Here is a 14,013-nt window from a genome sequence, read left to right on the forward strand (position 1 = left end):
TGCCACTGAGTGTAATTTAAGTTTATTTAACTAATTGACGAGCTCGGGTATTGCAGTGAAAGTCGGTTGAATCTCTGGGGTAAATTTTGACCTGATTAGATGGAAACTGAGGTGCGTTCTGCTAATTAAAAGAGGCATATTAATTTGTGGTGAATGACTGTGAACCTTCACAGTTAAGCTACAAGCATACAGTACATGTCTAGCTAATATAGCTTCAGGATATTATTTAGGGGTTTTAACGTTTCTTAAAAAATGTCTTCCCTCTTGCTGAAACATCTGGTCAATTCTTTTTGAAGTGTTTGTCTGACATTCAGTCAAGGCAATGCGGTTCTGACTGCTATACAGCTCAGTTGGTAAGAGCATGAAGGAAGCAACATCCAGGATTAGGATGTGGGTTCAATTCCTGCAGGGAATCACATACACCTAGTGTAAGTTGCTTTGGATAACAGTGTCTGGTTAGAGGCATATACTGTTATATAAGGCAACGGTCAGACTATTTGTGATCTCTCTCAATATAGAGAGGCAATAGTTCAAATGTTTTACATTTGTTTTACATTTGAACTGACATTTTGATTTTGCTCAGATAGAAGCAGGTGTAAAAGTATTGAGCGTCTGAATAAGATTCTGCTGGGGAATTGCGTTGAAGTATTGTGTTCCTCTACCGCCATCTTCTGTATACAGAGGAACATTACACACAGTGCCGTCTGACAGCTCTTTTCTCAGTGGAATTACAGCAGTAGATATCCACTGCCTGCTGTGGGTTGGTGTTTTACTTAAAGCTCTATTGTGCTTAGCTCATTCAACCACAAGTCCGCCTGAGGTATGAATGATACGTTTAAATGATTTGCAGTGTTAACCCTCGCAAGGCTGCAGGCCCAGACGGCATCCCCAGCCGCGTCCTCAGAGCATACGCAGACCAGCTGGCTGGTGTGTTTACGGACATATTCAATCAATCCTTATCCCAGTCTGCTGTTCCCACATGCTTCAAGAGGGCCACCATTGTTCCTGTTCCCAAGAAAGCTAAGGTAACTGAGCTAAACGACGTAGCACTTACTTCAGTCATCATGAAGTGCTTTGAGAGACTAGTCAAGGACAATATCGCCTCCACACTGACTCCCTAGACCCACTCCAATTTGCTTACCGCCCCAATAGGTCCACAGACGACGCAATCGCAACCACACTGCCCACTGCCCTAACCCATCTGGACAAGAGGAATACCTATGTAAGAATGCTGTTCATCGACTACGGCTCAGCATTTAACACCATAGTATCCTCCAAACTCCTCATCAAGCTCAAGACCCTGGGTCTCGACCCCGCCCTGTGCAACTGGGTACTGGACTTCCTGACGGGCCACCCCCAGGTGGTGAGGATAGGTAACATCTCCACTCCGCTGATCCTCAACACTGGGGCCCCACAAGGGTGCGTTCTGAGCCCTCTCCTGTACTCCCTGTTCACCCACGACTGCGTGGCCATGCCAGCCTCCAACTCAATCATCAAGTTTGCGGATGACACAACAGTGGTAGGCTTGATTATCAACAACGACGAGACGGCCTACAGGGAGGAGGTGAGGGCCCTCGGAGTGTGGTGTCAGGAAAATAACCTCACACTCAACGTCAACAAAACAAAGGAGATGATTGTGGACTTCAGGAAACAGCAGAGGGAACACCCCCCTATCCACATCGATGGAACAGTAGTGGAGAGGGTAGTAAGTTTTAAGTTCCTCGGCATACACATCACGGACAAACTGAATTGGTCCACCCACACAGACAGCGTCGTGAAGAAGGCGCAGCAGCGCCTCTTCAACCTCAGGAGGCTGAAGAAATTAGGCTTGTCACCAAAAGCACTCACAAACTTCTACAGATGCACAATCGAGAGCATCCCGTCAGGCTGTATCACCGCCTGGTACGGCAACTGCTCCGCCCACAACCGTAAGGCTCTCCAGAGGGTAGTGAGGTCTGCACAATGCATCACCGGGGGCAAACTACCTGCCCTCCAGGACACCTACACCACCCGATGTCACAGGAAGGCCATAAAGATCAAGGACAACAACCACCCGAGCCACTGCCTGTTCACCCCGCTATCATCCAGAAGGAGAGGTCAGTACAAGTGCATCAAAGCTGGGACCGAGAGACTGAAAAACAGCTTCTATCTCAAGGCCATCAGACTGTTAAACAGCCACCACTAACATTGAGGGGCTGCTGCCAGAATTTTGACTCAACTCCAGCTCACTTTAATAATGGAAATTGATGGAAATGGATGTAAAAAATGTATCACTAGCAACTTTAAACAATGCCACTTAATTTAATGTTTACATACCCTACATTACTCATCTCATATGTATATACTGTACTCAATACCATCTACTGCATCTTGCCTCTGCCGTTCTGTACCATCACTCATTCATACATCTTTATGTACATATTCTTTATCCCTTTACACTTGTGTGTATAAGGTAGTAGTTGTGGAATTGTTAGGTTAGATTACTCATTGGTTATTACTGCATTGTCGGAACTAGAGGCACAAGCATTTCGCTACACTCGCATTAACATCTGCTAACCATGTGCATGTGACAAATAAAATTTGATTTGAAATCAAATCAATCCATCAAATAGATGCATGAAATGGAGTAAATATTCACACAACAAAGGGTTGCCACAAAGCACCTTTATTTTCTAGTAAGGAGTGAAACATTTTCTTCCATCTTTCAACAGTCCTCAGTTATGCCCAAGAGCACAGCTACACAAAATACAGAGTTCGCCGACAAATTACCTCTCAAACAGGAGACAAACGTCGCAGTGTTTCTATAGTTTCCAGATATAGGAATTGTGTGTTCGCTAAACATTCGCTCCAAAGCTATAGTTATCACAAGACAAGATATTTGTCAGTGTTTTGAGAAGTCTTGTGGTACACAGCATTTCTACAGAAACGTGATTGTTTGATTGATGGTACAGTATTACTACACAGATCATGTCACCATTTCCCTACTTTTGACCAGAGGCCTACTATATAGGGAATCGGTAGGGTGCAATTTAAGACAAAACCAATGAGATCATTTGATTTCTGTTCTATCCTGTAGTTTCACTGGGTTGGTTCTAACCAGAGGCTAACTTCTGTGTTAACTACAGTCAACGATAGATCACATAAAATACTTAGAAAGGAAACAGGGAGCAGAATGCATGTTTGTGTTTGGCTAAATACACATATCGTGCTTAATCTGAACTACATAACTAGACAAACGCAAATTAATTCAGACCATGGATCTCCAACTCTGCTCCTGAAGAGCTACCCTCCGGTAGGTTCCCACAAACCCCTTATCACTAACTGGATTCCCCTTATCAACCAGCTAATTATTAGGATCACGTGTGCTAGATTAGGGTTGGAGAGAAACCCAGTGGACAGTAGCTCTCCAGGAACAGGGTTATAGAGAAACCCAGTGGACAGTAGCTCTCCGGGAACAGGGTTATAGAGAAACCCAGTGGACAGTAGCTCTCCAGGAACAGGGTTATAGAGAAACCCAGTGGACAGTAGCTCTCCGGGAACAGGGTTATAGAGAAACCCAGTGGACAGTAGCTCTCCGGGAACAGGGTTATAGAGAAACCCAGTGGACAGTAGCTCTCCAGGAACAGGGTTATAGAGAAACCCAGTGGACAGTAGCTCTCCAGGAACAGGGTTATAGAGAAACCCAGTGGACAGTAGCTCTCCGGGAACAGGGTTATAGAGAAACCCAGTGGACAGTAGCTCTCCAGGAACAGGGTTATAGAGAAACCCAGTGGACAGTAGCTCTCCGGGAACAGGGTTATAGAGAAACCCAGTGGACAGTAGCTCTCCGGGAACAGGGTTATAGAGAAACCCAGTGGACAGTAGCTCTCCGGGAACAGGGTTATAGAGAAACCCAGTGGACAGTAGCTCTCCAGGAACAGGGTTATAGAGAAACCCAGTGGACAGTAGCTCTCCGGGAACAGGGTTATAGAGAAACCCAGTGGACAGTAGCTCTCCGGGAACAGGGTTATAGAGAAACCCAGTGGACAGTAGCTCTCCGGGAACAGGGTTATAGAGAAACCCAGTGGACAGTAGCTCTCCGGGAACAGGGTTATAGAGAAACCCAGTGGACAGTAGCTCTCCGGGAACAGGGTTATAGAGAAACCCAGTGGACAGTAGCTCTCCGGGAACAGGGTTATAGAGAAACCCAGTGGACAGTAGCTCTCCGGGAACAGGGTTATAGAGAAACCCAGTGGACAGTAGCTCTCCGGGAACAGGGTTATAGAGAAACCCAGTGGACAGTAGCTCTCCGGGAACAGGGTTATAGAGAAACCCAGTGGACAGTAGCTCTCCGGGAACAGGGTTATAGAGAAACCCAGTGGACAGTAGCTCTCCGGGAACAGGGTTATAGAGAAACCCAGTGGACAGTAGCTCTCCAGTGGACAGTAGGGAACAGGGTTATAGAGAAACCCAGTGGACAGTAGAAACCAAGTGGACAGTAGCTCTCCGCTCTCCGGGAACAGGGTTATAGAGAAACCCAGTGGACAGGGTAGAGAAACCCAGTGGACAGTAGCTCTCCGGGAACAGGGTTATAGAGAAACCCAGGGTGGACAGTAGCTCTCCGGGAACAGGGTTATAGAGAAACCCAGTGGACAGTAGCTCTCCGGGAACAGGGTTATAGAGAAACCCAGTGGACAGTAGCTCTCCGGGAACAGGGTTATAGAGAAACCCAGTGGACAGTAGCTCTCCGGGAACAGGGTTATAGAGAAACCCAGTGGACAGTAGCTCTCCGGGAACAGGGTTATAGAGAAACCCAGTGGACAGTAGCTCTCCGGGAACAGGGTTATAGAGAAACCCAGTGGACAGTAGCTCTCCGGGAACAGGGTTATAGAGAAACCCAGTGGACAGTAGCTCTCCGGGAACAGGGTTAGCTCTCCGGGAACAGGGAGAAACCCAGTGGACAGTAGCTCTCCGGGAACAGGGTTATAGAGAAACCCAGTGGACAGTAGCTCTCCGGGAACAGGGTTATAGAGAAACCCAGTGGACAGTAGCTCTAGAGAAACCCAGTGGACAGTAGCTCTCCGGGAACAGGGTTATAGAGAAACCCAGTGGACAGTAGCTCTCCGGGAACAGGGTTGGAGAGGCATGATTTAGACTCTGTCATCAATACATTCATGATTGTCCTGCATCTCCTTCTAGTAAGAGAACTCATGCACTTTTATCCACCAGGACATTCAAGATCAGTTGCAGAGAAAAACACATGCATAAGATGTCTGAAAACGAGCAAATCATACCACAAGCCAATCACAAGCTTGCACTTGTATCTTGTAGACTCGAGTACATAGTAGAAAAACTAAATGTAGCTATTTATAGTTAACTATGTTTGACATATTTTTATTTTGACTATTCTATGACATACAGATGGCAGTTGCAAGATTGCATAACACACTTTGAGGTCTTGATATTTAGGGCCGAAATGACCGCTTCTAAAAGATGGCAGCAGATAATGAATTACAGGGTTTCCAAGCAGCAGTCACGTGATGAAAGCACATTTACAGGTGCCTTACATACTAACTAACATTTGGTTCAAGGATGGAAAACTCAGGACTCATACTTGGGGCCTGACAAGGAAAACCTCCAGACCTAAGTCAAATGTTATATGGAGTTAGGCTTCTGGGGATTTTATTTGTCAGGAGTAAGTCCTAACCCTACACATTGGCCTAGCCAGGGATCTGCTATGCTTTAAGGGATGGAACACAAGAAGAAAAAAAAATAATATCACCTTCATCACACACAACCTTAGACAAAATTCTTTCACATTGATAGCTGCCCTTTCTTATTCAACTGTGAGCCAAAAGCCAGAGCATTACTGAACAGACTGCTTAAGAATGAGAAAATACACATATGGCTTTATTCATGTACAGTTTAAAACAACCCCCTTTTTTCTGTTCATTCCAGCCTGTTGCGTCGTCTGAGCCCAGTTGTAGGCATTTCTTCTGGAATGTTCTGGGCTCGGCCTATGTCCTCAATGTTTGTCTCACAAGAATCCTCCAAGGAGGGCATGTCCTCCTCCTCAGCGTCGGTCACTGAGTGCTCATCCTTGGATTCAGGGTGGTGCTGCTGGTGGACTGGCTCCTCTTTCACCACACCACTTTGATAGTCTTCCGCAGGAGCAACCAGCTCTGGCGAGGTGTGGCCGTGGGCTGCCAGAGACTCGATGAGGTCATCCAGGTTCCTTTCGCACTGCGGCTCTGAAAGACGAAAAAGGGAAATGTTGCGATCATACGCCGTAGTCACCGCAAATAGACACCCCATTTCAGGATGGGTGTGTTTGAGTCATGATCTCAAAACTGCTCATGTGGATCATGTATGATGGGGAGTGGGACTCTTGCTGCCCAACTCATTTCCCCCCCCCCAAGACAAATAAAGGGAATTTAATTTTGCACCCCCCAAAAAAAAAAAAAAAAAAAAAAAAAAAAAAAACCTTCCATACACGTTTGTTCACTGTATTTTTATTTTACAGTCAGAAAGTTACTTTTTGGAGCTGAATGCCAAACCATTCAGGAGAGAGCGGTGCTCCAACCTGGCCCATTTTTAGATACCATACCAAGAAAACCAGAGTAATATAAAATAGGGAACACGACAGAAAACATTTAAAATTTATATTTTTTTGTTGCAATGGATAACAAAATAGTTTACTTTTATCGAGGGGCCTCATTTATCAATTGTGCTGAATTTCAAACTAAATTCTGGGCATGTGGAGATCCTAGAATTTGGAAACACAACAAATTGTGGAGGTGTTGGCAGAATGTTTTAATCTTTTTACAGTGACTTTTTCAAACTAAACAGGCGAGATCCAAACTCTGTCCGCGATTTCCGCAAAATTGATTGTCTATTTGAGAAATGTTAAACTAAGTGCGACAGCCCACAATGCTTCAACACAAAAGACCAACTGTTGTTCAATATTTTGTTCATCAATATCTCCTGCCTTGGTATAGGCGCGGAGATTAAATATGTTATGAGGTCACACTCCTGCACGGTAAGTCCATAGCCTACTGTTAAATACTTGAAATAGTCTAGGCTGCTGGTCTATTTCCTGTCAAGAAGCTTGACCTATTGAATGGTAAATATTTGTTGTATAGTAGCAGGAATAAACCATTAATGTCAGAAAAGGACAGATGTCCTGCAATATGGTTGGTTTGCATAATAAACATACAAGCCCAGTGATCTCCTTACCAACGGAAAATCTGTTTTATCAATACGCTTTGTGTTTATCAGCATTGTTAGTAACTGTAATTACAGTCATTCGGTGTCACCAAGCAACGCAGCTTCCACAAAATTACAATATTTGCTTGCAATACAATTCTTCAACCACAAGAAGTTGTGTGGAGGCAGAGTCTGAGATGTGTGTGGAGATACGCACACTTCCTGTCAGGTTTAAATATGTAAATACCAACCGTAGCAGGAAAACTTGCAGAACGTAAGGTTTAGTCTTTTTTACAAACCTTTGATAAATGAAACCCAAAGTAGTCCTTATTGGTCTATATTCTTCCATTTGGTGCCTAATGAACATGTCCCAGCAGGAGGTGGGGCCACCTACCTTCAATGTTAAGGGGTGGACAGTCCATGCCTCTCTTCTTCATCAAGTGGCGGATGGACTGGAGTTGGGACATGATCTCGTTCTTCTGTTCCTGGGCCACAGACTTGACACTGGAGAGGAGCGAAATGGCCAGGAGAGAGCAGGGTCACTGAGGACAGAACTCTGGGAAACGCAGTCCCTGACCAGTTGCCCTTCTTAGGTTCAGTTCATAGCTCCGGGGTGAAGTTTCTCTAGGTACAGATCTAGGATCAGCTTCCCCAATCCTAACCTTAACCATTAGTCGGGGAAATGTGAAACTGAGACTCAAAAATCAACGTCTTGGCCCTAGGGGCCACTTCACCCAACACCCAGTTGATACAGAAATGTGCTTCGGTAAGACACTATCTCCCATTTGGTGCCTGGTCAACACCCCCCAGAGTCACATTACCATAAACGCTCTTAGATTCAGCAGGATCAATAGTGTCAACAGTTTATCAAGACCATGCAACGTCCCCCAATAACTTATTACGACCTTGTCAGGATAAACTGGTCTTAATCACGACAGACATGTATTTAATTACATGGGGTTATTTACAGAGTAATATTACACAGAAACAGAAGACAAACCGGAGCTCCGTGGTTTATGGGTCAGTTGGCTTACTTACCAACTTGTCAATGGGTCCAGTTGGGTCAGAATGGAGTTGAGCATCTTCTCTGTTTGCGCGAGCCGCTGCTCCAGCTCTGTAAGCTGATTCTCTATGGAAAGAGACAAAGCCACCATGTAAAACAAACAGCTGATTCTCTATGGAAAGAGACAAAGCCACCATGTAAAACAAACAGCTGATTCTCTATGGAAAGTGAAAGCCACCATGTAAAACCATGTAAAAAAGCATCTGCATGATGGGTAAGATGAACAAAGGTATGCAAACAGACCCTTGTGGCACACCACATGGACACAACACACCTGTCTCCTCCGACTTCTTGGGACCTTTGGCATCCTTGTTCTTTTGGGCTTGGGAGTCATCTGCAGACTTGATCTTAGAGAGAAGGGAGATATGAAAAGCCATGTGTGTGTTTAGTCCACTCAGGCTCAGACTGACAGTGTTGCCATAGTTCACCACAATCACGTTTGTTCTGATTAGCAATCTACTCCAATCCATCTCCCTCTGTCTGTGTAGGCGTGTGCACGCATGCCTGTTTAGATATCCCCAAGCAACCCCATCACAATCATCACTGCTACAATATTTTTCAGTGGTGGAATTCCTGCTCCAGCTTATACCTTCAGAAATTTGTACGCTGCAAAGAGGCCGACTCCGATGGCGTAGAGCGGCATCAGCGTGAACACGTAGCCCTTGTTGCTGTTGGTTTTGTATTTGTCACCCTTCATCTCCTGCTCCATCATCACCTTCATCTGCTGCATGTTCTCCAGGGTCTGTGCTTTGCTCATGGAGCCAGCAGTGTTCTTGTTGACCAGCTGCCCTCTCACTGCACCTGGTCCTGGACCCGCTGAGAAATAACATGAGAGAATTAGAAGACGATGGTGATGATTATGATGAACAGGCCTATTCATGACATTTGTCTTATTGCGAAATCCTTAAGAGGCTACGATGTTGCACACTTTTGCAAATAGACATATCTTGTTTTAAATAAGTTTGACATTTTTGAACATAGTCAAACTTTTGGCTACTAAACAAATATACCATTGCAGGAGCAAAACATTGCATAGGCTAGGCCTACAGAATATGACGGTGCAGTCACATTGCCAATTCAAATACTATTTTAAAATGCAAATTCATGCTACCTTTTCTGTTGTAGCGTGCATCAAAACCTCTTGTTTCCTTCGCTCCGGATCCTACGCCGAACATTCTAGGGAACACCACAAACGCAAACAGCACCGCTGTAAATGCGACCACCACTTGCTGGGACGATGAGAAAACCATATCCTTCTGCACCGTAAAGCACCAGAACAGCGACGAAGACAACCGGAGCCTTTGGTCCAGACGTGCAACACCGAATCTTTAGCGTTTCTAGGCTATTACGCAGAAAGGAAACTGACTCATTGCCATTTCAAGCTGAAAACCACGTAAATCCTGTGCTGACTATTGAGGTACATATGAACCGTGCTGACTGAAGATAAACAGCTGCTTCTTCTCCTCCTCCTCATCATCTTCTTCAGGATTTGGTTGACAGATCGCATCCAACCTTTAGGTCTATACACCGCCACCTATTGTACTGGAGTGTTAGGCCAGCCACGGTTTATCTATTCTGATACAAATATATATGAGCTGAAATAAAAGTACCCAGAAATGTTTCATAAGCACAAAAAGTTTCTCAAATTTTGTGCACACATTTGTTTAAAACCCTGTTAGTGAACAGAGAAGGGGTTTCTCCTTTGCCAAGATAATCCATCCACCCGACAGGTATGGCATATCAATAAGCTGATTAAACAACATGCTCAATACACCAGTGCACCTTGTGCTGGGGAAAATAAAAGGCCACTCTAAAATGTGCTTTTTTGTCACACAAAACATGCCACAAATGTCTCAAGTTTTGAGGGAGTTTGCAATTGGCATGTTGACTGCGGGAATGTCCACCAGAGATGTTGCCAGATAATTGAAAGTTAATAAGTCGCCTTCAACATCGTTTTAGAGAATTTGTCAGTCTGTCCAACCGACCTCACAACTGCAGACCATGTGTATGGCGTTGTGTGGGTGAGGGGTTTGTGGATGTTGTTAACGTAGTGCACCATGGTGGAGGTGGCGTTAAGGTATGGACAGGCTTAAGCTTAAGCAATAGCATTTTATCCATTGCAATTTTGATGCACAGAGGAACCGTGACGAGATCCTGAGGCCCATTGTCGCACTGGTGTAAAGTACTTAAGTAAAAATACTTTAAAGTATTACTTAAGTAGTTTTGGGGGGGTATCTGTACTTTACTATTTATATTTTTACTTAACTACATTTCTAAAGAAATGTACTTTTTACTCCATACATTTTCCCTGACACCCAAAAGTTACATTTTGAATGCTTAGCAGGACAGGAAAGGGGTCCAATTCACACGCTTATCAAGAGAACCTCCCTAGTCATCCCTACTGCTCTGATCTGGCGGACTTACTAAACACACTTCATTTGTAAATGATGTCTGAGTGTTGGAGTGTGCCCCTGGCTTTCCAGGAAATAAAAATAACACTAACGGTGCCATCTGGTATGCTTATTATAAGGAATTTGAAATCATTTGTACTTTTACTTTTGATAATTAAGTATATTTTAGCAATTACATTTACTTTTGATTCTTAAGTATATTTAAAACCAAATACTTTAAAAAACTTTTACTCAAGTAGTATTTTACTGGGTGACTCACTCTAACTTGAGTCATTTTCTATTAAGGTATCTTTACTTTTACTCAAGTATGTCAATTGGGAGGTTTTCCACCAGTGTATTACCATGCCATTCATCTGCTGCCATCACCTCATCATCACAATCATCACAGCATCACACTGCACGGACCCATATCACAAGGATCAGTACACAATTCCTGGAAGGTGAACTTCACACAGCCATTGAAGAGGAGTTGGACAACATTCCACAGGCCACAATCAACATCCTGATCAACTCGATGCAAATGAGTTGTGTTGCGCTGCATGAGGCAAATTGTGGTCACAACAGATACTGACTGGTTCTCTGATCCAAGCCCATGGCTTTAAAAAAAAAAGGTATCGGTGACCAACAGATGCAAGTCTGTATCCCCAGTCATGTGAAATCCATAGATTAGGGCCTAATTTATTTATTTCAATTGACTGATTTCCTTATGTGAACTGTAACTCAGTAAAATCTTGGAAATCATTGCACGGTGCGTTGTTATTTAAAAAAAACATTATTACCTTCATTAGTCCTCTTCCTCTAAGAAAGTGAAATATAGCCCTCGACACCGCCACCTACACATTAAAAACACACTGCCCCATTGCACTACTTTGACCCTATCTGCTAGTGCACTATGCCAACGGCCTGGGAGGACGGGACACCACCACTCAACACACCCTGGAACTCTTCTGAAGTCAAATTTCGTGTAGCCAAATACATCTCTGCAGCTGCCACCACAACATCTATCTTCTGTGATTTACGTTTCCATTCTGTGGTACAGTTGATAACCATTGATATGAACACTAAGAGGACAACCTTACTGAAGCATAAATCAGTCGTTGGCATATCCCTCTGTGCTGGCACAAATCTACTACTCACCTCCTTCCTACACACTGCTGCGACATGACCATAAACGCAAGATGAACAGCTCTTATTATGTGACTTCCTTGATTGAGAATGTGTTTATTAATGCGTCTTCTTCAGTTACTGTAGTTGAGTTAATCTAGTGAATGTTACACACACACACAGAAAACTAGTGCATCCACTTCTTTGTTAGCTATAGTCCTAGACCGCACATTCTTTAATTATGATATCTTACAACATTTTAACAGGATGATTTAATAATATTGAATTTCACCCAAATACAAATCCAGTCAGGATGTTCCCCTGCACTACTTGGCCAACTCACAATAGAAGTAAATACAAGAAATTCTGATATCTTCCCAAGTAGCAGCTTAAACTACAGACAGGAATTTGAATGTAACCTGACTCTTTATCATCGAACCCACTGGCCCTTCGGAGAAGGTGATAGATAATCAGGGCTACAGACTGGTGACAGACATCTCTGGAATAGGTTGCTTTCATACAGCTTTTTGATACCATTTATACTCTTTCAACTATAACCACACAACAGATACTGACTGGTTCTCTGATCCACCCCCATGGATTAAAAAAAAGGTATCTGTGACCAACAGATGCAAGTCTGTATCCCCAGTCATGTGAAATCCATAGATTAGGGCCTAATTTATTTATTTCAATTGTCTGATTTCCTTATATGAACTGTAACTCAGTAAAATCTTGGAAATCATTGCACGGTGTGTTGCTATTTAAAAAATATTATTACCTTCAGTAGTCCTCTTCCTCTAAGAAAGTGAAATATAGCCCTAGACACCACCTCCTACACTCATTAAAAACACACGACCCCATTCCACTACTTTGACCCTATCTGCTGGTGCACTATGGCCTGGGAGGACGGACAGCACCCCTCAACACACCCTGGAACAAAGACACAGAGCAGGGGTTGATTTCGGGCTTAGGGAGGTCAGTATGGGATTGATGCTCAAGCCTCCATTTCCTAACAATTCTATCCACGGGTGCCTGCTGGGATAATTATACCTTACAGAGTCAGTAGTTCATACCGTGAAGACTGACTCACCTCTCCCGAGGCGAGTTCTAGGCCATAGAGGGATCTGCCTGCTTCCTTCTACCACATTAGGTAAGTTTGCTCCCTTCTTGTGACCACCCCAACATACATGTGTCCCATGTTCCCCGGCTAACCTCTCAGTTCTTCTCCCAAAGGACAGTCCTGTGGTCTTCCTTCGCCTAGTAGGTTGTTTCTCATTACCTCTCTGCATAAAGTATAAAAACCCACATTCAAACTCTATCCTTCTCATAGGCTCAACCTATGAGAAGAACCTATGACTCCCAAACAGTTCAGTGGTTGGTGTAGGCTTTCTAAACACTAAAACCTGGGTTCCTGGCCTCTTACTCTGATTTCCAATTTTTCTCACCATTTGTATCCATTTGTTGTTTTCCTCAGATCCCCCAGGGGGACCTGTGGCTGCGCCAACAAGGAGACCCATGGAAAGGATGGGGAAAACAAACCCCCAGACCCGGGCTAGTCTCTGCCTCCTAGTTACAGAACCTCAGTGTGAGTGTGAAATGATGTCTCCTTCTTCCACTTTGGATAGAGCCTTCTTTTTCATCTTTCTTTCCGGCCTTTTGGTCTGGGCCCTCTGCTTCTGTCCAGTCGCTCATCCATGGCGTCCACTTTGGGAGATGCTTGCAGTGGGAGAGATGATGCCAGCAGGACCTCTCTGCTACCCGGATTGAAGTCGGTGTTGCCATGGTCACCTGGAAGGGTCCCATCCATCCTGGCTGGTTCCATTTTATTTTATGGACTCGTAGTTCCACCCAGTCTCCTATGCAGATGGTCAGAGCATCTGGATCCTTTACCTGAGATTGGTTCTGCTGCTTTCCTAGTGTGAGAGTGGAGAAAACTGACAATAGAAGTTTTTCATGTACTCAATGTGATCACACTGTGCCTCAGTTATGTCTGTTGGTCAGTCATAGGTCTCACCCCTGGGGTGTTCATTGGTCATCTTGTTAACATTTCATAAGGTGTACACCCAATACCTTTGTTAAGGCTGCTGCGCATTTTCATAAGGTCAATTCCAGTGGAATGGCATAGTTTGGCAAGGGAGCCTTTCAGAGTCTGATTAGCCCTCTCAGTAACTCCTGTTACTCCGCGGTTGATAGATGGACACAAACATCTGGTCAACACCCATCATTTTGGCCACTTGGGCAACCACATCT

At 44.3% G+C, this 14,013-nt stretch overlaps 1 protein-coding gene across 1 annotated transcript; it reads right to left on the reverse strand.

Moving 5' to 3' along the window:
- Positions 1–5,345: 5,345 nt before the first annotated feature.
- ccdc107 (coiled-coil domain containing 107) lies at positions 5,346–9,735 on the reverse strand. Its single transcript, XM_064939287.1, has 6 exons — positions 9,360–9,735; positions 8,838–9,064; positions 8,523–8,595; positions 8,224–8,314; positions 7,580–7,689; positions 5,346–6,230 (listed from the first exon to the last, which is right to left on the reverse strand). Exons 1-6 carry the CDS (start codon positions 9,496–9,498, stop codon positions 5,929–5,931), a joined length of 942 nt encoding a protein of 313 aa, XP_064795359.1. The 5' UTR covers positions 9,499–9,735; the 3' UTR covers positions 5,346–5,928.
- Positions 9,736–14,013: the final 4,278 nt, after the last annotated feature.

The sequence above is a fragment of the Oncorhynchus masou genome, chromosome 27 (genome assembly GCF_036934945.1).
Source record: "Oncorhynchus masou masou isolate Uvic2021 chromosome 27, UVic_Omas_1.1, whole genome shotgun sequence".
NCBI lineage: Eukaryota > Metazoa > Chordata > Actinopteri > Salmoniformes > Salmonidae > Oncorhynchus > Oncorhynchus masou.